Genomic DNA, 24,759 nt, shown 5'->3' on the forward strand with positions numbered 1-24,759 from the left:
TGATCAAAATAACAATTCTTCTCCATTCTCTAATTGTGTAGACTTCTTGTCTTCTTGTCTTGCAAATGCTTAACAATAATTCAACTTTTGAGTGTAAAATGAATGGATCTGCTACGTTCGATGTTTTTGTGTGACGCTGTAGTATGATAAAGTACAGCGTTAATTTATGGGGAAAAAAAGTAAAATATGGACATGAGAGGTTTCCGCCCGACAGCAGCAACGGTATGTTATTCAGATCAGTGGTCCAGAGTCCCCCAGGGGTCCTTGAGGGGATTCCAGGGTTTAACCCATTTAGACCCAAGGTCGATTTTACAAAACGTCTTCTAAATCCTAACCTACATTTTCTGAAAGACACCTTTTTTTAATTGATTCAAAATGTTTTAATCAATTAATGTTGCTATATACTGTACATATCAACATCTAAAACCACAATGCCACAATGCATATACTGTCGGGCCATTCTATGTCACATAAAAGTAGCAAAAATAGCCGCAGCGCGACGCGTTTTGAGCTTGTAGATCGGCTATTTTTGCTACTTTTTAATGGGAATACAGATTTTTTTTTGCTATTTTTGTATTTGAATCCTGAAAAGTAACATTTTTATTTCATTTCAAATGCATTTAGTTATACTTATGTTAACTTTATGAACTTAAATACAAATACATTAGACCTAAAAAAGACAATAATATGTAAATACTAGTCATTAATCTAATCTCTAATTAAACCGGGTCATCTTTGCAATTGTAACAGCTGAAATCAATAATATATCAGTATTCCGATATTAACCTGCGGGCCGCATTAAGTGAAGGTGGGCCGCCAGTTGGGCCGCCAGTTGCCCATGTATGATCTAAAATGACACAGATTCTTTCCCGGGATTGAAAGGTCTACATATATAGTCTTTCCCACACACACACACACACACACCCCCCTACCTTCTTCAGCGTGTGCTGGTACTTCTTGTAGGAGTTCTCGAACTCGGCCACCAGCTCCCCCAGGGTGCGGTGGACGAGGGGCTTGTCCATGAGGTCGGCCCGGCGGCTCATGCCCAGCGCCCCGTAGCGCCCGTTGAAGTAGACGCCCAGCACCACGTGGTGGAAGCAGTGGCCCGAGAACTGGGTCTTAAAGCTGATGGGGAAGCGCTCCAGAGACGTCAGGCCGTTGGTCAGGTAGCTGGGTTACCCACACAGTTAAGGTATATAAAAGCAGCAGGGGTCTTCAACAGGGGGTCCGGGGACCCCTAGGGGGGGTCCTCAGTCACTACAGGGGGGTCCGCCAAATCTTTGTGTGATATGATGTTTTTTTTTACCTTAACCGCTTGAACCCTAGCATCCCTTTTCTGAGGAGAACTTTAGCCAAGAATAGCCGATCTACAAGCCCACAATGCCTCGCGCTGCGAGGCGCTGGTAGATCCTTCCATTACACAGCTCACTGGACATGATATACAGTAAATACCATACTAGTGATCATTGTTACATCCATCATCGTTATTACGAATATTACTTAATAGGACTAGGAGAGGGAGAGACAGAAGGAGACACACAGAGACAAGGAGACAGAGACAGACAGAGAAGAAGACAGAGACAGAGGGAGACAGAGACAGAAGGAGACACAGAGAGAAGGAAACACAGAGAGACAGAGGGAGAAGGAGACACAGAGACAGAGAAGGAGAGACAGAAGGAGACACAGAGAGAAGGAAACACAGAGAGACAGAGGGAGAAGGAGACACAGAGACAGAAGGAGACACACAGAGACAAGGAGACAGAGACAGAGGGAGACACAGAGAGAGAAGGAGACAAACACAGAAGGAGCCAGAGACAGCAGGAGACACAGAGACAGAGAAGGAGAGACAGAAGGAGACACACACACAGAGAGACAGACAGAGAGACAGACAGACAGACAGACAGACAGACAGACAAGGAGACAGACAGACAAGGAGACACAGAGAGACAGAGAAGGAGAGACAGAAGGAGACACAGAGAGACAGAGAAGGAGAGACAGAAGGAGACACAGAGAGACAGAGAAGGAGAGACAGAAGGAGACACAGAGAGACAGAGAAGGAGAGACAGAAGGAGACACAGAGAGACAGAGAAGGAGAGACAGAAGGAGACACAGAGAGACAGAGGAGAAAGCAAGATATAGGGACAGTGAGAGGCAGAGTAGAGAGAGAGAAGGACAGTTGTTAGCTGTGCTTATTTAAATGAAGACACCAGAAAGAGTCAGTTCTTACTCTCTCAGAGTTGAATGAAGGCTCAGAATGGACTGTGTAAGTTGTGTGGTAGCTTAATGGTGATGGATGGGTCGTACCACTCACTGGAAAACGGGTTGTTTTCAGCGAGCGAGGCGGTGGGGTGATGGAGTACAACATAAATTATCCTTCAGTGCTTCAACACTGTGACTGCTCCAACTGTAGCAATCTGTTCACCTTGTGTTCTCTGCAGCGCCACAGCCAATACAAGCTGTTCTCTCTCTCTCTCACTCACACACACACACACACACACACACACACACACACACACACACACACACACACACACACACCTTTCCATGGAACATTAACTCTGAACACACTTTGATGCAGAACATTTGGAGCAGAAGTCAGTATTTCTCTGAAATTCTCAAGAAAACTCATAATCTGTCTCTCTCTCCCTCAGCAGGTGGGTGTGGTATGGTTGCCATAGAAACCCTGCAAAAAAAAAGACTTGAGGTGCTGTGTACACCACTGGTTCCCAACGTGGGCATTTCAATGACATTTTCATGATATTTCAAAAAAATATAGCAGATATACAAGCTCACAGTGCCTCACTTTGTGACACGCTGTGAGCTATACCAAAGTATAACATATGATTAAAGTGGTAAAAATTATTGTGATGCCATATTAAGACCTTGAACGCATCTGTGTCACTTTAGATTTCTTTGGCTATTCAAAAATAGCAGATATACAGCTCATAGCGCGGCACCGAGTGCCGCGCTATGAGCTTGTAGATCTGCTATTTTTGAAAAATCGTGATCGTTTTTTTTTTTTTTTTTTTTCCCAAAAACTGTTAGGATTTAGATTTTTTTTAAGAATTGCCTCAGGTCTTAATGGGTTAACTAATTATGCTGGGGACCCCCTGGAACCCCCCCCCCCCCCAAGGACAGCTGGGGGTCCCCGGACCTCGCGGTTTGAGAACCACTGCGCATGAGAACAACAATGTAGCATCTGTTGCTCCTCTGTCAGATCCCATTACAACTAGCTGTAACTGTCATCTGTCAGTCAACTAATCCAGCTCCAAACTCTAATCTGAGAGCTGCAGGACTCATTCATTCATGACTGCTTGCATAATGACGTCGGTTTCAGTCTGATGGGCGGCTTGCTCCAGCCGACATCAAACCACTTTGATAAGGACGTTAAATGACATAACATTAACCCACTACCGTCAGGAGAGCAAGTGAGCCATGATGTTCAACTCTAAAGCTGGTGTGACTTCTGGCTTAAAGGGATAGTTCACCCAAAAACTTTTTTTTTTCCTGATGGATATTTTTTCGTTTTTGTCGCATTCCTAAGCCAATAATTTGATGACCGGCAGCGGTTTCGGTAGCAGACACAAAGAGTCTCCTTTGTGTCTCCTACCGGAACCGCTGCCTACCGGTCCGCTGGTCATCACATTATTGGCTTAGGAATGTGACAAAAACTAAATAATATCCATGAATTCAAGTCTACATGGGGTGACTAATCGATAGGAAAAAAATATATTTTTTTGGGTGAACTATCCATTTAAGCTTATAAAGTACATGGATCGCATAAAGTCTCGATGGTTAAACACTTGAGCCCTAGGTCCTTATTCTGGGCGTGTCATCATAATAGGTGAACAATTTGATGTATAGGATAAATAGGAGGGGGACCGAGTGACTCCGGTCAACAAAATATATTTTAGTGGTTAATGTGGAATCTGCAAAGCGTTAACAATCACACAAAAAAAACTCTTGTGAGTATGTGGTTCTGCTGAGTGAAGCTCGTGTTATAGCAGAGAATTTGTCAAAGTCGGTGACAAGTGTTAATTATGTTTCCCTCTCCTCTTCAGCAGGTTTACTGGAGAGGTGCAGCATCCCATTATGCTAAATAAATAGAGTGTGAAAGACATGGGAGTGATAAAAACATCATTGCGGTTTCGTAATGGTATTCAGGAGCTAATGAAAGACATTTTTTATGCTGCGGCTTGAGGACAGAGCTGACTTTCTGAAGACTTTTCAAAGATTCCTCAAAGACTTCCAAGTCTCACATCTGAAGACACTTTGTCACAGATTTGGACAATATTTCTCATGTTGGATATTTGCCTATTCTGGTGTTTATTTTTAAGCACACTGATTGAGTCTACGCCCGTCCGAAAACGTGCTATTTAAGTAAATTTGACTTGACTCGTTTCATCTCACCCATTAGTGAGAGCTGTTTGTACTGTGAAGCACAAATTGTATTTTGCTCCTGTTTTATGTTTGTTGCACGGATCCCAGGCGGACCAGCTGGCATTCACGTGCCTACTTAATGAGGACGCTAATGTATAAACAATAAACCCACGGCCATAAACAAACACAGCATAAACAGTCCGCACCAGGAAATGCCTGGGGAAGTGAAAGTCATCGCTAAGTTACATGTGTCAGTGGTGGAAAGTAACTAAGTACATTTACTTAAGTACTGTACTTAAGTACAATTTTGAGGTATTTGTACTTTACTTGAGTATTTCCAATTTCCAATACTTTTACTTCTACTCCACTACATCTCAGAGGCAAATATTGTACTTTTACTCCACTACAATTATTTGAAAACTTTAGTTACTAGTTACTTTTCAGATATAAATTATTACATTATAAAACATACATTAACCACTTTAGCCCTATTTTATATCTAGGCTATTTGAAAATAGCCGATCTACAAGCTCACAACGCGTCGCGATGCGACGCGTTGTGAGCTTGTAGATCTGCTATTTTCAAATATTTTTTGTACTTTTACTTTTGGTACTTTAAGTACATTTTGATACCAATACTTTTGTACTTTTACTCAAGTAAAATTTTAATTCTGGACTTCTACTTGTAACAAAGTATTTTTATATTGCAGTATTGGTACTTTTACTTAAGTAAAGAATTTGAGTACTTTTTCCACCACTGCATGTGGTCAAAGGAGACAAAGAGCGCCACACTGATCGACATGAAAACAAGCGTCTATAGCCTGTATAGTGTGGCTGCGTTACTCAACAGCAGTGTTGCCGGACTAACACATGAGCACTTTAAACCTATATATATGTCAGCTATTTGAAAATAGCCGATCTACAAGCTTGTAGATCTGCTACAAGCTTGGTGGGTGGTCCCTGGCACATAATATTATAATTACAGATGGGGGTCTGTGGATAAAAGCAACTACACTTTAGAAAGAAGCACAACAAACAGCAACTACCAATATATACAAGTCCAAAGTCGCTTATAATAACTCTCTCAGTACCAATGAAATAAAAAAAATATGTTCATACTGTGCCATCAATTTTCTTTTTTTTAAGTAAAAAAAAGTGCTTAGGAAGCGAGATACAGCCTTTTTCAGTTATAAGTTAAACAAGGAGTGGATGCAGCTGCAAATCTTCAGACAATGATATCTTGGGTTCTTTTTTTTTCCCCAAAAAAATAATAATTAAAAACTCGGGATTTTTCGTTCTTGGCACTGAGGGCATTCAGAAACAACTCGGGATATCTCGTTGTGTGGCACTGAGAGAGTTAAGCAGACCTGGCAACACTGTTCAACAGTGCAGTGTGACTTGAGCAGTGGTGGAAAAAGTACTCAAATTCTTTACTTAAGTAAAAGTACCAATACTGCAATATAAAAATACTCTGTTACAAGTAAAAGTCCAGAATTAAAAATTGACTTAAGTAAAAGTACTAAAGTATTGGCATCAAAATGTACTTAAAGTACCAAAAGTAAAAGTACTAAATATTTGAAAATAGCCGATCTACAAGCTCACAACGCGTCGCGATGCGACGCGTTGAGAGCTTGTAGATCTGCTATTTTCAAATAGCCTGTATAAAATAGGGCTAAAGTGGTTAATGTATGTTTCATTATATCATAATTTATATCTGAAAAGTAACTAGTAACTAAAGTTTTCAAATAATTGTAGTGGAGTAAAAGTACAACATTTGCCTCTAAGATGTAGTGGAGTAGAAGTAAAAGTATTGGAAATTGGAAATACTCAAGTAAAGTACAAATACCTCAAAATTGTACTTAAGTACAGTACTTAAGTAAATGTACTTAGTTACTTTCCACCACTGGACTTGAGTGGCTTCTTTCACAATGTGCACATAATAGTAAATTACCATCCATAGATAAAGATTGGAAAGGGAGGCCATGCTGTTATATAAGACTGTATGTTTTGTTTTGCAAGTGATCATTTTAAGGTTTAATTATTTTTGGTTGTTTTTTTCCCCTCCACACTCTAATATTTACAGTATCCATTAAATACGATGAAACGGAGGATAAACTTGAAGGTCTGTACTTGAATGTACACACGAATAGCCAAAAACAATACCGTGTAAGTTTAATAAAAAGTACATTATATTTGACATTTAAAAGACTGGAATGGGATGGTTTGATCGTTTTTTCATGGATATTTGGGCTCTGGTGTAAGGGGGGGGGGGGGGGGGGGCAGCCACATTTCTAAAGGGAGAATCCAAAATCCAGGCCAATTAAGGGGCTGAAACTTCCCTATGCAGTGTATTTCTATTCTTCTGTCTTGAAGGGTGAGTAATGACTCATAGTCTGGTGCGCATCTTGGTAACTGAAAAGTAGATCATAGCAAAAATTGCTTTCCCTCTCTCTCCCCCATCTCTCTCTCTCTCTCTCTCTCTCTCTCTCTCGGCTGTACACTTCTGTAAAACTTTCTCATCTGCTTTGCCCCCCCCCCCCACAACCCCCAACCAAAGTGACACCACTAAAGATAGAGGAGACAAACACAGAGGATCACTTTCATGTACTGTATGGGGTTCATTGTTTCACCGCTAGTCATGCGCCGCTGCCTCCTCCTCCGCTGTCAAGAGCCTAGCTAGCTGCGGGCTACAGTACTCTTCTTCTCTCTCAGGTCTCATTCATACCATGTTCTCCAAAACAACAACATCATCTTAGACTTGGAGGGAAGGAGCTGCATTAGGCGAAAGCAATGTGCTGTTGAGGGAGCGAAGAGCATTATAAATGAACTTTCCTCTCACCCAGGTTGGGCCATGCGATGTGGGAATTTGAACCATGCAGTGACTGACCACGGCCACTTTCCTACCCTGATAATTGCCTTTATCCACTTGAAACTTAGCGTCCCTATTCTAGGCATGTCCTAATAGCTGTACATTCGGCCAAAATATCAGATACAACCTGAGGGCGTAGATCGGCTAAAATAAGGCGCCATGTCAATGCACCATTTCTGGACTCTCAGTGTTGCACTAAATCACACAAATACTCTCTGTACAGTCTCTGACAGTTAACCACTTAAGACCTATATACTTCTTCATACAACAAACAACGAAAATAGCATGTCGTAATGCTATTTCTACCTATAATGCTATTTTCACGTATGCCCAAAATAGAGATGCCATGTTGGAAAGTGGTTAACCTCTTCCTAGCTCCTCTGACCTGATAATTAGCGCTAAATGAACTGCGTGAGACTAGCACATGCAGTTGTAAATCACTTTACCGGCAACATTCCAAGGATTCAAACTATCAACCTTATAACCTTATGGCCACCTCTAATCAGATAACGGCTTCTTCAAGGAACTCGCTCAAATAATCTGTTCAAAACGTGTCTTCTTCAAACCTCTGTACCGATAGCCGTACATGGGGGGATTTGAACTCGCGACCACGGGGTCACATGCCTTCTAACCTAACTCTAGCTCTAAATGGATTTTTTTTTAAAGCCCCTCGGTGAACAAAAGAATCTCAGACCTCGGCACTCACAACACTATCTACAGCCACCTTATACCCCCGCTGACAGGTTTATCTGAGTGTACACAAGGCTATGATAGTCCTATCTACCACTGCACTAGCCCACAAGGCTGTTCACATAAACGTCAAATGGAAAGACGTGCAACATTTCACAGGCCTGCCCTGCGGCGTGCTATATGGTGCGCCGCCGCATGCTAGCAGACAATGCACAGCAAATGCTGAGCTATACTGTAGCTTGAGACATCCACTAGATCAGTGGTTCTCAAAGTGGGATCCCCAGCAAAATCGTTAATACATTTGAACCCCTTTATCCATATTTTATGCGTTGACTATTCAAAAATAGCAGATATACAATTGGTTCTCCAGGGGGTCCTTGAGGGGGTTTCCACTTTCCAGGGGGTCCCAAGCAAAATGAGGAACAGTTTAATTTCACTATAGGCTATGATTATTCTGTTCACAGGTTTCACTCTCTCCACTCCTCACCTGCATTATAGACCAGCATAGTGATGCACTGTGAGCTTGTAGATCGGCTATTCTCTGCGAATGTTCGCCGAATAGCGAACATTGTCTGTCTGTATGTCTGTGTCTCTCTCTGCCTGTCTGTCCTCTCTTGTCTGTTTGTCTGTATGTCTCTCTCTTTGCCTGTCTGTCCTCTCTTGTCTGTTTGTCTGTAATGTCTCTCTCTCTCTCTCTGCCTGCATTTACAACCTGGCTGTCTGCTTGCATTCCTGTCCGCTTCTATTCCTCCTGTCTGGTGGTTTTCATTTTCAGTTAACTCTGACTTGAGGGCAGGAGCTTTATTCATACTGAGTAGAGCTCGGTAAATCAATAAGCTGCTGGATATGAAATCCCGGCCTCTAGCCCTTCTATAAAGTCCCCCTCTGTTCCGACCTTGTCCCCTTTCATTTCTATTCATCATTCTAGTATCACAGTAGCATTATGATGAGAGGGCACTGTGTACTGCTGGTGGCTAGTACAGTAGTGAGGGTACCGTCCTGTTTTAAAGCATCAGCTTTAACCCATTGAGACCTGAAACCTATTCTACATGTCTCCTAAATCTCAACAGTATTCTGAAAAACGTATGTTTCTATATCAGTGGTGCTCAATCTTTTTCATGTCAAGGACCCCCAAAATGATGTGTATTTGGCCACAGACCCCCATCAAAATATGTTGTTCCAGAGACCCCCCAGAAGCAAAGATTTGAGTTAAAAATGTTATATATAAATATAAATATTCAAAAGATTTGCACACATTTTCACGATTTTTCAAAAATAGCATATCTACAAGCTTGTAGCGCGGCACTCGGTGCCGCGCTATGAGCTTGTATATCTGCTATTTTTGAATAGCCCAAAGTGTAAAATAATGCTTTTTTAGCTCAAATATAAAAATGACACAGTTCCAGGTCTTAATGGGTTAAAACGTAAGCATAAAAACAGATTTAACAACCTCTGTGATGAAAACATGAAGCCGTTTCACCCTCCAATAGTTTTATCGTTTTCTAGTGTTTGCTTTGTTGTAAGTTAATATGATTCACTATACTGTACATCTTTTTGGAATCAACACTTTTAACTCAAATCTTTGCTTCTGGGGGGTCCCTGGAACAAAATATTTTGATGGGGGTCGGCGGTCAAAACGTTTAATTTTGGGACCCCCAAAATGATATGCATTTGGCCGCAGACCCGCCCGACCCCATCGAAAAATATGTTGTTCCCCCAGAATATAACAACATTTTCACGATTTTTCAAAAACAGATTTCAAATCTACAAGCTTGTCTGTCTGTCTGTCTGTCTGTCTGTCTGTCAGCTAATCACACAAATTGCCAGACTGATCAACGCCAAGCGTTTTGTGCACAATGAATGCCAGTTCATTCATTTTAATGTTTTTATAATGTAAAGTCAAAGGGCTTGGTTCGGGATGTGAAGCCTGGCCCCAGATCTGAAGATGACCGACATCATCAGTATGACGTGGTGGATATGCCAGAGGAAATGAACAATAATAATAAATATAGCTGCAAGCAGCGATAATACGGGGCCAGCAGAGAGAAAGAGAAATGATAATTCCTTTAACAGGTCAGTTCATGAAAGTCCTTGTTTCCAATGAGGGCCTGTGAGCAATTAGGGGTTAAGAGTCTTGCTTAGGGACAAATTTCATTTCATCGACACATTTGCTGACCTGGCCTGGCATCGTACCTGGGTCAACCAGAGCCTCTGGCTCCCTAACCACTCAGCTATGGCCGACCTTCAGAGAGAGAGAGAGAGAGAGAGAGAGAGAGAGAGAGAGAGAGAGAGAGAGAGAGAGAGAGAGAGAGAGAGAGAGAGAGAGAGAGAGAGAGAGAGAGAGAGAGAGAGAGAGAGAGAGAGAGAGAGAGAGAGAGAGAGAGAGATAGATAGATAGATAGATAGATAGATAGAAACGGAATAGATTGAAGAGACAGAGAGAGAGACATGGAAACGGAATAGATTGAAGATAGAAGCGGAATAGATTGAAGAGACAGAGAGAGAGAGACATGGAAACGGAATAGATTGAAGATAGAAACGGAATAGATTGAAGAGAGAGAGAGAGAGCCATGGAAACGGAATAGATTGAGTCATGTTTTTTGCAATTCAACTTAAATGTAGAGCCATATGAAATCCGTGTTAACGGAATCGCGGACGGAATCGCGGAAATGACTAATAAAAATGGAATTGGAATAAAACACGGAATATTGCAGAATTTGAAAAAAAAAGAAAAAAATCGCGGTAAAATATTTTTTTTTACCGCGAATTTTTACAAATCCACGGGACACCACCATTTTGCATGGCCACATCCTACTTTATAAACAGTAAAATCCACGTAGAAATAGTCTTAGAAAGACGATAGAAACAATAATACATGCGCGACGCCATTTCGCGCATGCTCAGACCGAAGTCACCGAATTATTTTGGGAACATTTTTGCGTATAACACAACAAGGGCCATGTATGGACTGTTATATCTTGAACATTTATTCATTTCCACTTACCAGACACTTTTTTTTAATGGTAAAAATGAGCATAAAAAGCAAAATACAGAATTCAGAAATATTAAAATGGAAAAAACAGAATTTGGGAAAAAATAAAACGGAATTGGGAAAAAAATAAAACGGATTTCATATGGCTCTACTTAAATGAGTCTGCATCAAGTGAGGCTTGTACCGGCAACCTTGCGATCGTGAGGCACTCTTTGGTAGCTGCAACACTACCTTTAGTGCTATAGCTTTGTCCAGGCTGATATTGTCTGTTGAGGATCACAAACTCTTGCCTTCTGTCTTGACCCAAGCCCCTGTTTCATTAACACTAAGATCACTCGTTCACAAACCATTTACCAATGAAGAAATTGTACATCTCCTCAGAACCAAAACTAGTGAAAGTAGCCGATCTACAAGCTCACAAACCATTAAAAGTTGTCAGATTGTACATCGGCTATTTTCACAATGAAGTATGTTATACATTGAAAAAACATACTCTCATTGCTATCTGAAAAGTTGTGAGATTGTAGATCAGCTATTTTCACAATGAAGTATGTAAAAAACACTCAATTAAGTATTTCATGTTATCTTTAAGAATTGCAGATGTATTCATTGATAGTCATGTTGTGTGAAATGCAACTTAGATGAAGTCTGCTCCAAGTGAGGCATGAACCTGTGACCTTGAGGTTGTGAGACATACACTTAAGCGGGAAGCTATTAAACCAACAGACAAACCTCTGAAAAAAGAGATCACACTGATCATACAGTTTCACGCAAATAGCTGAAAAATCCTGGGTTTAAGTGTTTTTCAAACTGCTCAAGATTGCGGACAATCTAAGGGCGGTGCTTACTGGTCAACGTGATAGATGTGTTCCTCATTAGTCAAGGCACATGTGTAAGCAGGTCTAATGGCTGTCGGCCAAACGAGGCATGACTTTTGCCTGTTTAAAGTTTCAATTTAAAAAAAAATGCTATAGCGCCCCCGTTTGACCAATTGGAGTAAGATTGGTTTCAGTGATATTTGGAATGGCCCTTTACATTTCTGCAAAGTTTCAAAGAATGGTAAGTCTGCATGTATGTGTTAGGGGCAGATGAATAATTGTCATAAAACTGCAATATTCATTGGCTCATTAAAGCTTCATTTTTTCACTTATGGAAAATATTTTGCATACGTTTGTCGGCATAGGTCCAAAGTTCATGTGTAAAACGTTTCGTGCAGATTGCTCAAAAATCCCAGGAGGAGATAGGTTTTAAATGTTTTTCATATAATTCAAAATGGTGGGAGATCTAAAGGTCAGAGGTCAAAAGTCAGAGTGTGAAAGTTGTTCAGCATGAGGAGACGCATATGTGTATTGAAGTTTCATGGCTGTAGGTCAAATAGGGCATGAGTTGTACCTGTTCAAAGTTGCCATTTTTCAATTGAGTGCTATAGCGCCACCTTTTGACGAACGATTGTGAGGATTATTTCTTGATCGTTTTTCATGACCATCTATCATATGGCCGAGTTTCGTAAAAAGCGTATGCACGGTTCAGCCAGAACTGCCAAAAGTGGCAGAAGAAGAAGAAGAAGAAACGGAAATATAGCTGCAAGCAGCGATAATACAGGGCCAGAGAGAGAGAGAGAGAGAGAGAGAGAGAGAGAGATGGATACTGGAGAGAGAGAGAGAGAGAGAGAGACATGGAAACTGGAGAGAGAGAGAGAAACGGAATAGATTGGAGAGAAAGAGAGGGAGAGAGACAGACATGGAAACGGAATAGATTGGAGAGAGAGAGAGAGAGAGCCATGGAAACGGAATAGATTGAAGAGAGACATGGAAACGGAATAGATTGATGAGAGAGAGAGATGGAAACAGAATGGATTGATTGGACATCTCAACCTATTGCCATTAACGGGAATCAAACTCTCAACCCTTCGGACTAATAGGCTGCAACACTAGCTATAGTGCTATAGCTTTGTCCAGGCTGATGTTGTCTGTTGAAGATCATGAACTCTTGCATTCTGTCATGAACCAAGCCAACACTAAGACCACTCGTTCACAAACCATTTACCAATAGAGAAATTGTATGTCTCCTCGCAACCGAAAACAGTGAAAGCAGCCGATCTACAAGCTCAGAAACACGTTGCTATCTGAAAAGTTTTGAGATTGTAGATCGGCTATTTTCAGAATGAATATGTCATACATGGAAAAAACGTACTCTCAAATGAGCATTTCAGGTTATCTTTACCATTTGCACATGTATTCATTGATACAGTCATGTTGTTTGCAATTCAACTTAAATGAAGTCTGCATTAAGTGAGGCTTAAACTGGCGACCTTGAGATTGTGAGGCACTTATTTAAGGGAGACGCCATTGGACCAACAGACAGGGAACTGTGAAAAAGGAGATCACACAGATGATACAGTTTCACGCAAATAGCTGAAAAATTAAGTGTTTTTCAAACTGTTCAAAATTGCGGACAATCTAAGGGCGGAGCTTGCTGGTCAAAGCGATGGATGTGTTCCTCATGAGTTCAGCTATGGCCGCCCCTCAGAGGGAGAAAGAGAGAGAGAGAGAGAGAGAGAGAGAGAGAGAGAGAGAGAGAGAGAGAGAGAGAGAGAGAGAGAGAGAGAGAGAGAGAGAGAGAGAGAGAGAGAGAGAGAGAGAGAGAGAGAGAGAGAGAGAGAGAGAGAGATAGATAGATAGATAGATAGATAGAAGAGACAGAGAGAGAGAGATGGAAACTGAATAGATTGACAATAGAAACGGAATAGATTGAAGAGACAGATGGAAACTGAATAGATTGACGATAGAAACGGAATAGATTGAAGAGACAGAAAGAGAGACATGGAAACGGAATAGATTGAAGAGAAAGACATGGAAACGGAATAGATTGAAGAGACAGAAAGAGAGACATGGAAACGGAATAGATTGAAGAGAAAGACATGGAAACGGAATAGATTGAAGAGAGAGAGAGAGAGCCATGGAAACGGAATAGATTGAGTCATGTTTTTGCAATTCCACTTAAATGAGTCTGCATCAAGTGAGGCTTGAACCGGTATGAGGCACTCTTAGGTAGCTGCAACACTACCTATAGTGCTATAGCTTTGTCCAGGCTGATGTTGTCTGTTGAGGATCACAAACTCTTGCCTTCTGTCATGACCCAAGCTCCTGTTTCACTAACACTAAGATCACTCGTTCACAAACCATTTACCAATTAAGAAATTGTACATCTCCTCAGAACCAAAACTAGTGAAAGTAGCCGATCTACAAGCTCACAAACCATTAAAAGTTGTCAGATTGTACATCGGCTATTTTCACAATGAATTATGTTATACATTGAAAAAACATACTTTCATTGCTATCTGAAAAGTTGTGAGATTGTAGATCAGCTATTTTCACGATGAAGTATGTAAAAAACTGTCAATTAAGTATTTCATGTTATCTTTAACAATTGCAGATGTATTCATTGATAGTCATGTTGTGTGAAATGCAACTTAGATGAAGTCTGCACCAAGTGAGGCTTGAACCTGTGACCTTAAGGTTGTGAGACATACACTTAAGCGGGAAGCTATTGGAGCAACAGACAACCCTCTGAAAAAAGAGATCACACCGATGATACAGTTTCACGCAAATAGCTGAAAAATCCTGGGTTTATGTGTTTTTCAAACTGCTCAAGATTGCGGACAATCTAAGGGCGGTGCTTACTGGTCAACGTGATAGATGTGTTCCTCATTAGTCAAGGCACATGTGTAAGCAGGTCTAATGGCTGTCGGCCAAACGAGGCATGACTTTTGCCTGTTTAAAGTTTGCATTTTCAAAAAATTGCTATAGCGCCCCCGTTTGACCAATTGGAGTAAGATTGGTTTCAGTGATATTTGGAATGGCCCTTTACATTTCTGCAAAGTTTCAAAGAATGGTAAGTCTGCATGTATGTGTTAGGGGCAGATGAATAATTGTCATAAAACTGCAATATTCATTGGCTCATTAAAGCTTCATTTTTTCACTTATGGAAAATCTTTTGCAAACGTTTGTCGGCATAGGTCCAAAGTTCATGTGTAAAACGTTTCGTGCAGATTGCTCAAAAATCCCAGGAGGAGATAGGTTTTAACTGTTTTTCATATAATTCAAAATGGTGGGAGATCTAAAGGTCAGAGGTCAAAAGTCAGAGGGTGAAAGTTGTTCATCATGAGTAGACGCATGTGTGTATCAAAGTTGTATGGCTGTAGGTCAAACCGGGCATGAGTTGTACCTGTTCAAAGTTGGCATTTTCAATTGAGTGCTATAGCGCCACCTTTTGACGAAAGATTGTGAGAATTATTTTTTGATAGTTTTTCATGACCATCTACCATATGGCTGAGTTTCGTAAAAAGCGTATGCACGGTTCAGCCAGAACTGCCAAAAGTGGCAGAAGAAACGGAATAATCTGAATAACAAAACGGGTCCATGCTGGAAGCCTGGCCCCGTAATAAAAGCCTAAGTGCTTGCGACTTTATTGCCATTTTTGCCTGCAACGCAACAACAGCTCGCTACAAATCCAAACCGTTCACATAAAAATGCAGTGAGAAAACAAAAGGCTTGCATAACTGACTAACTCACGTCAGACAATAAAATGTCATGACTTAACCCATTCAACCCAGGAACGCATCTACAAATGTAAATGGTGCATTTATATAGCGCTTTTATCTAAAGCACTTTACATAGATTGTGCACTACATTCACACACAGATGGCGGAGGAAACCATGCAAAGCACCAACCTGCTCATCAGGAGCAATTAGTGTGGTTCAGCGTCTTGCTCAAGGACACTTCGACACTAACTCTGGTTCTGAACATATTGCTAGTTTAACCACTTCAAATGCTCTAATCTTAAAATAATAACAGAACAATTGCTAGCATGTTGCGCAGGGAAAATAGCCTATATCCATGATGACATCAGTAGATCGGCTATTTTAGTTGCGCAACATTCTTCCATAGAAGACATGCTGGCTTCTATGGAATCCAAATGACTGAAACCAGTCGTGGCGACTGAGAACTGTAACTCTTTGACTGCCAATGACGAGATTTCTCATCATATTTTGCTACGGCTCAGACTGCCAATGACGTTTTCAGTGGTTTTACGATAGATGGCGCTGTTCGCTAACCTATGAGTCACCATTTGACTCCCAGTGAAGCAAAGAAGCAGCAAAAAAAAAAGCCACATTCACTTCCATGTTAACTCATTCAGTGCCAAACTTATTTATTCATGTTAATGGAATTTTGGTTCTGAGTGCCACAGCCAAAATTCATTGTAAAAAAAAAGTGCTTAGGAAGCGAGATACAGCCTTTTTAAGTTATAGGTTAAACAAGGAGTGGATGGAGCAGCAAATCTTCAAATCATCATATCTTGGGTTCTGAACATGTTTTCCCCCCAAAAAAAAAAAAAAAAAAAAAACTTATTTTGAATTTTTTTTTTTTTTTGAAAAAAAATTTATGACGGATTTGACGGATCGTGGCGCTCTGGGCGTCAGGCCACGTGACGGATTTTACGGATTGTGGCACTCAATGAGTTAATGGATTTGAAAATATCCTGCCTTTTCTCTGCTTTCTGTTGCTTTTTGGCGAAAACAACCTACATTCAACTGCCAATAATTAATTATGGAACGGATGATCGTGACGGCACGCTTTTTCCCCCCTGATTCTATGAGACTCGGATATGTCTTTTAAAGGGGGATCGATCATACTGGAGATAAATATTCTATGAATTTTCAAAGGTTAGTGAAAACACGAAAATCGTTGAAAATGGCAATGGCTTATCAAACAAATGTTTTATTTCTGGCAGTCAAAGAGTTAAATCCACAACTTCATTATCAATACAAAGTCAGAGATCCACTCCGTTATTACAGCCTTGTGTCTTGTGTTATTTATTTATTTACTTTAGGGGGGAAGGCAGGTTTGGTCGTTTGGAGCGTGCGACCTTTGTTGAATGGCACGCCAATCAAACCCACCCCCCCTCTCCCCCTCCCCTCTCTAAACTGTCGCTATCCATTAGCGCACCATGGTGTCACCTTATACCACTTCAAACAGAGAAGGAAAATGAATGAATCATCTCCTGGGTAAACCGGGTGACACAGTGACAGTAGTGGAACAATGGTTCACTGGTATGTGACTTTAGGGCGTGGTCCCTCCCTCCTATTTGCTGACACCGGCTACAGTGTACTGTAAGCATTGATGACGGTAGATACACACCTGATATGCCACGCAGGGCCCCATAGCTCAGTGGTTAGAGCACTGGTCTTGTAAACCAGGGGTCGCGAGTTCAATTCTCGCTGGGGCCTATCGGTTTTTTAACCACAGAGTGGATGCAAGCTGACACCATACGGAGACAGACACACACACACACACACACACACACACACCTGCTTAGCCTTTATCTGTCTTATACTGTATCTCTTTCTCTCATCTCCAAATACCGGAGGCAGGCGTTTTTAACAGAGAAACACCGGCAGTATTGAGGCTAAGTAACAAGACTTTACATCAGGGGTCTTCAACGTTTTCGGGCCAAGGACCCCCTAGCTGAGAGAGAGATGAAGCAGGGACCCCATACTCTATATTGTATAAAATTGTGTTTCAGATTCAAGTTTTTGTTTTACTTAGTCTGCTCATTTTTCCCTCTATACCTATAGCCTCTTTGCCAAAAATAGCCGATCTACAAGCTCTCAACGCCTCGCAGCGCGAGGCGTTGAGAGCTTGTAGATCTGCTATTTTCGGCTAATGTTCTCCTCAGAAAAGGAATTCTAGGGTTCAAGTGGTTAATGTAAAAAAAACTAAATCCTATCACACAAAGATTTGGCGGACCCCCTATAGTAGCTCTGAGGACCCCCTAGGGGTCCCGGACCCCCTGTTGAAGACCCCTGCTTTACATTATATAATTCTATCCTTTTAGCTACTGTCTTTCTATCTGTCACTGTGTAGAGAACTGGGCTGACATGTAATATGGCGTTACCATATTAGGTTCAGAGCGGCAGAAAACGCCCTTTGACCTTTGGCCAGAAATGTTGGGCCGCTGATACATTGCTGTGGCTTTAGAAGTTAGGCTGACATGGGGGGAGGGGTGGGGGAGGGGGAGGGGGGGGGGGTATGTTTTGAACTGGCCTTGACTGCCAAGCAACAAGGGTCTTTGGGTTCCCCTGGGGAAGGGGGGGGGGGGGATTACAGCAACATGTCTCAACTGATTCCACTCTCAGATAAAGCAGGGTGCCTTCCAGCCCGGCTATGTGCGTGTGTGTGCGTGTGTGCGTGTGTGCGTGTGTGTGTGTGTGTGCGTGTGTGTGCGTGTGTGTGTGTGCGTGTGTGTGAAGGATACATTCCCAGGATGACGGCTTCGAGGCATTTGATTGGCAGAGACTCCCTGATCATCTCTCTTGCTGTCTCCATCAACCTTCAGGAGGACAGGAGTGAAGAAGACGAAGAGGAAGAAGAAGAAGAGGAAGGAGAAGAAGAGGGAGGAGAAGGGATACATCTTGTGATTAATTCAGAGCTGTTAACCCATTAACTCTCTCAGTGCCACACAACGAGATATCCCGAGTTTTTTCTGAATGCCCTCAGTGCCAAGAACGAAAAATCCAGAGTTTAAAACTTCTTTTTTTCTTCTTTTTTTTGGGGGGAAAAAATATGTTTAGAACCCAAGATATCATCCCCATGATTTAGTCTTGAGAACGCACTCTGCTCGCCTGTCAGACCTATCGATTGTCTTTCAACCAAATTAGACCCAATTAGCAGATCACATCCAATTGTGTCTCATATTCACTGGGTCTGGAAGACAATAGCCCGCATGTTTAAATTCGATCCGTTTCTCCACTCGGCGGCTGGAATATGGCACAATCCTAAACTCTGTATAGGAAAAGACCCTTTTCATTGGGAAGCATGGTCTCAACGGGGAATTACAATATTAGGAGACTTATACCAGGAAAACACTCTAAAATCCTTTGAAGTCCTTAAGACAGAGTTTGGCAATATCTGCAACTACGGCATCTACTGGTTAAGACCTTTGGATCCCTCACTGTAGGACCCCCCAAAATTGAACAGGTGGAGATGATCCTTAAAATCTTCGGACAGGGACATGAGGCTTCCATATACTATGCCATGCTCCTGGAGGCCTCCGATTCTAACGCGATGGTGTCTAAGACGCCTTGGGAAAGGGACCTTGGAGTTTTAATTTCGGACGAGGAATGGGCTAAAATTCTCAGGAATGGCAAAAAAATGTCTAGAGAACTGCGTACGAGACTGATTCAATTTAAAATTATAAATAGGATATATTGGACCCCGTCAAGACTATTTAGGGTGGGCCTGACCGAGAGCCCAGAATGTTGGAGATGTCAGGATAGAGATGGAACCTTAATGCATATACTATGGAGCTGTCCAAAAATACAAGACTATTGGGCTGCTATACATGTGAAGCTAGAGAGGATGACAGGGCTGATTATCCCCTTCTCTCCCAGGCTTTTTGTTCTGGGTGACCCCTCTATTTTACGAACTGTATCTCCCCCCTTAGCTGAGTGGGTTCAAACTGCCCTTATGTTAGGCAGGAGATTGGTAGTCAGGGCATGGAAGGACCCATCTGCACCGGCTCCTTCTCTGTGGTCTACTTCCTTGGGTCAACTGGCCGCATATGAAAGATTGTCTTATAGACTGCTCAACAGGATGGATAAATATGATTTAAAATGGGGATATTATCATTTACACGCTTCAGGTCTTGGGTGACGTTTCCGGCTCGCTATGTGAGCTTCAACAACTTTTTAGGGACTTGGGTTAGTTTTGTCTGGGGTAGGACTGGGGTTGACTGTTGGCAGTAGGCCTCTGTGCACTGTATTTTTATTTTTATTGTTGTTGTTCCCTTTGTTGTTGTCTTTGTATTTTCTTTTTTCTTTTTTGTCTTGTATTTTGTCTGTTTTGTCCATTCATATGTTGTGTATGGTATGTCTTGTCTTGTCATAATCGTCAGTAATGTAGTTATTGGTTTAAGAATGTCTTTGTAATGTCTATTGTATGTCTTGTCAAAAAAATGTTTGCATCACATGTTGAAAGAATTGTATCTGTTTGTTTGTCCATAAAAGAAAATAAAGTACAAATCATAAAAAAAAAGAACCCAAGATATCATTATCTGAAGATTTGCAGCTCCATCCACTCCTTGTTTAACTTAAAACTGGAAAAAGGCTGTATCTCGCTTCCTAAGCACTTTTTTTTTACTTTGAAAAAAAAATTGCTGGCACAGTATGAACATATTTTTTCATTTCATTGGCACTGAGAGAGTTACGATTCTACAAAATGTTTTCTAAATCAGTTTTCCTATGTTGCTATAATATCACTGGTTTTTCATGTTCATGTTTTCCAGACCCCCATCTCAAAATATTTAGTTCCAGGGACCCCCAGAAGCAAAAATGTTCCATTTAAAAATATATATGTATATTCAAAGATTTGCACAAATTTTCAAGATTTTTCAAAAATAGCAGATCTACTAGCTCATAGCGCGGCACTCGGTGCCGCACTATGAGCTAGTAGATCTGCTATTTTTGAATAGCACAAAGAAATCTTAAAATGACACAGATACGTTCCTGGTCTTAAAAGGTTAATTGAGCTTTAATGTGATCAAACACAGATCAGCTCAGGTGCGTCTAATTAGGTTTAACTTACAAATTGTTTGCACTGAGCTCTGGTCTGTACTGTACTCACCCACACAGAGGACGACTCTTCTTGATCTCGAAGAACTGCGTTCCTGTGTGGTTGTATCTGTGACAGAATGTTAGGGACAATACCACGTTCTTCTTCTGTTGAATAAAGTCTTCCGTTTTTTGTTGCTATAATTGTTGTCTATTGTAACTAGACACCACAATTTGTCCATCAATCTATCGACGGTGTATCCATCGATCCATCATCTAGTCCCAACTGCATATTTATATATCATACTGTATCTATCTGATCAGTGTTTCCCCTATATGCATTAAGCAGTGGCGGGCCACCACCCCTTAAATCTGACCGCCACAGTATGATTACATTTTTTTTTACAGAAAAAATGATATCAATGCTCAAATGCATTGATATAATGCTCAAATGCATTGATATAATGCTCAAATGCTCTCAGGCAGGATGCCATCTGTGCCATCATTAGTTGTTGATGTGTGACTGACTGATTTGTATACTTTTGTCAAAAAAAAGTATATTTTCCAAATCTGGAGACAATTCATCTGTAAACTATACAGATTATTACCGTGCACATGTACTATATAAGATATAAGACTTTGTGTTTGAGCATAAATATGCATTTTGATAACCCCCCAAAAAAATCGGCGCTGCATTCCTCCCCCACACCTTCAGCTTCTGGCTAGGGGAAACACCATCTATGTGTATGTACAGTATGTATGTGTATGTATCTATCTATCTATCTATTTCTATATCCTTGGCATGTTTTATTTGGCACAAGTTTTACACCGGATGCCTTTCCTGAAGCAATCCTCCCCAATGTGTCTGGGTGAGCATTTGGTACCGTACCTCCACTAAGCACACACTGACTTGTGCATTCCCAGTGGCAGGGTAATCAGGGATCTGGTATCAACCAGGTCATCATATTATCTACCTACAGGATCTAATGTAGTATGTTAGGTTAGGTTACTTTATTTTGGTCCTTTTTAGACATTCAAGTATAGTACAGTACATATCAGTAATGCACATTAAAATGGTTCAAAAAGGTGTAGGCTGAAGCTAAAGCTTATTTTGCCTACCCCATTTAAATATAAAATCAAAACATCAAAACAGATCAATGAACATAGTTTCGTAATTTGATTTAACAAAACTGAAAAACAATTGATAAATACGTTTACTAATCCAAGTAACAAAAGAACAAACAAAAAACTAAAACAAAAAAAGACAAACAAAAGAAAACATCAAAAAGGAAAGTATGTATGTATATATGTATGTATGTAGCTAATTATATATCTGTCTATGCATCTATTATCTGTGATGTATCTGTGATGCAGTGTCTGTCTGTCTGTCTGTCTGTCTGTAGGTACAGACAACAGTGAACAGACGTGCGGCCTGGCCACAGATACAGACAGTGAGTGTGAGCAGCAGAGACTATGACGCACAGTGTTGTTTCTACGTTCTAAATGTTGACACTCGTCACACAGCGCTGTCTGGAGAACTGTCGACTGTGGCCAGGGAAAAAAAAACTCAATTGAATTCACCTGACAGGTGTCATCTCGGCTTAGCACATCTGTTGCCATGGTGCCCATGTGTGCGCGTGTGCGAGAGAGAGAGAGAGAGAGCAAAGGATACTGTAAAGTCTTCATGTAGTTCTGGATGGCCAGCAGCCAATCTGGTACAGACATGGATGGCTTGAAATTGGGCACAGACGGCACAGGATGCTGCAGGTGGAGAGAGAGAGAGAGAGAGAGAGAGAGACATAGACAGACAGACAGACAGAGAGAGAGAGAGTTAGTATTTCCTTCCCATCATCATGACACCATTATAAGTCTACAACATGTGGTAACATTCAGCATTGTGTGAGTCGGTTGGAACATTTCTTTTGAGTTTCTAACTTTTTTCCCACGTGACTCTCTCTCTCTCTCTCTCTCTCTTTCTCTCTCTCTCTCCACTTCAGCACAATAATGTTTTCCAGGTCATTTATTTGTGCTACAACTGAATAGACTGGACTAGGTCATCCTGCCCCTCTCTCTCTCTCTTAAAAATGAAGGCACAGACAGTGCTTTTAGGACGTCTTCTTTATTAAGACAGACAGTGGGGAAAGCTGAGAAGCCGTCAATGTAGGGGGCGAGCCGGGGCAATCCACGGTGGATTCGAACCGGGCAGGTACTTTACCACTGCGCCACCCGAGTTTTTCTTCCCTTTCCCTGGTGGCCACATTAGCTCAGCTTCAGCTCTGACTGGGTGAACCGTTGGCCTGGAGGAACTTCTGCCACCCTTTCATTTGTCATGTACTTCTACTTTATTAGCCCATTGAGACCTGAAGCCGATTCTACATGTCTCCTAAATCTCAACAGTTTTCTGAAAAACGTATGTTTCTATATCAGTGGTGCTCAATCTTTTTCATGTCAAGGACCCCCAAAATGATATGTATTTGGCCACGGACCCCATCAAAATATCTTGTTCCAGGGACCCCCCAGAAGCAAAGATTTGAGTTTAAAATGTTCGCCTTAAAAATATATATATTCAGACGATTTGCACATATTTTCACGATTTTTCAAAAATAGCAGATCTACAAGCTCGTAGCGCGGCACTCGGTGCCGCGCTATGAGCTTGTATATCTGCTATTTTTGAATAGCCCAAAGTGTAAAATAATGCTTTTTAGCTCAAATCTAAAAATGACACAGTTCCAGGTCTTAATGGGTTAGACAGGACAGTAGAACAGGAAAGCTACGAGCAAAGCAAGATGATGTGATGTGACGTAACAGCTGATGAGCCCGTTTACCACCACGAGCTGGTTGAGCTCTCGTACAAATCTGCAGTGATTGCAAGAATGTTGTTTTACTTAAGTAAAAGCATCAATACTGCAATGTAGAGAAATACTCTGTTACAAGTAGAAGTCCCGTATTCAAAATGTACTTCAGTAAAAGTACAAACGTTTCTGCATCAAAATATACGTAAAAGTACCAAAAGCAAAAGTACTCATTGTGCAGAATGTCCCATTTCACAAGTTCAAAATGTATAAAAGAATCTTTGGAAAATACGGTTGTAGATCGGCTATTTCTGGTGAGCAACACCATCATACGACGAAGTATAAGTCAGGCATCACTGTCCTATAGCATCCAGGCCGAGACACATCTTTAGGAATGTGATTCAAATTGTATCTTAAAGTTAAACCACCTACTGTAGGAATGTGATTCAAATGTGTGTGTTTTTGTGTTTTTGCTGTTCAGCCTTGAACAAACCTTTGGAGGACCAGTGAGTCAGAGTGAGACACAGACCAACACTTCCTCTGACACACACACAGGCTATGTGCAGCTGTGTGTGTATTTATAAAAGGCATATATTTATGTGTGTTAGACAGAAAGGCTGAAAGAGAGAGAGATGTGTGCGTACACAGTATATGTGTATGTGTGTTATTAACACAGTGTGGGTGGATGTCATGTCCGTGTTTGTGTGTGTGAGGAGCAGAATGTGTGTACAGTGTACACAGGAAGGGAAGTGCACCACAATAACAGCCCTCCCTGTCATTTCCTGAGGTCTTGTGTGCTGGTCTGCGTGTACATGTACACTAGCCCGGAGAGTGTAGAAAAGCAGGACAACATTTCTGTGTGGAGTTTGCATGTTCTCCCCGTGTCCCCTAGGGCAGTGGTTCTCAAACTTTTTCATGTCAAGGACCCCCAAATTGACACTTAGTAGCCCGCGGACCCCCATTTGAAAAGATATGCCAGGGACCCCCATAAGAGAAGACATTTACGGCTCTAGCAGTGATTCTCAACCATTTTAATTTCAAGGACCCCCAGTTTGACATGCATTAGGGCTACGGACCCCCATTTAATGGCATTTCTATCTCTGGGGCCCCAATTCATATTGTAAAATCAATGTTAATTTAACTCTGAGAGTGTACAAATGGATCAAAATGGACCCGTTAGGGTCCATTTGGTTCCATTTGTACTCTCTCAGAGGTACAGACCTGTAAGGGTCCATTTGGTTCCTATCCATCATTTAGCTGGGGACCCCCTGGAACCCCCTCAACCCTGGTGGTCCCCGGACCCCACTTTGAGAACCAATGCCCTAGGGTAGGTAATGGGTACCCTAACTACCCTCACAAAAAACATGCAGTAATCCTGGTCTCTATACTGCCTCCCCCCGGAGAGCCGGGGCGCCTGATGGAGGGG

General features: G+C 41.5%; 1 protein-coding gene across 1 annotated transcript in view; it reads right to left on the reverse strand.

Moving 5' to 3' along the window:
- Window positions 1-24,759, reverse strand: part of vash2 (vasohibin 2) — a 55,878-nt gene that overhangs the window by 16,387 nt on the left and 14,732 nt on the right. Inside the window, exons 2-5 of the mRNA XM_084081898.1 lie at window positions 22,214-22,302; window positions 20,615-20,671; window positions 18,249-18,323; window positions 933-1,170 (exon numbers count right to left, since the gene is read on the reverse strand). Coding sequence (XP_083938024.1) covers window positions 933-1,170; window positions 18,249-18,323; window positions 20,615-20,671; window positions 22,214-22,302 — 459 coding nt within the window. The remainder of the gene's footprint in view (window positions 1-932; window positions 1,171-18,248; window positions 18,324-20,614; window positions 20,672-22,213; window positions 22,303-24,759) is intronic.

Source organism: Gymnoscopelus microlampas (genome assembly GCF_963454915.1).
Source record: "Gymnoscopelus microlampas genome assembly, chromosome: 16".
Lineage (NCBI taxonomy): Eukaryota > Metazoa > Chordata > Actinopteri > Myctophiformes > Myctophidae > Gymnoscopelus > Gymnoscopelus microlampas.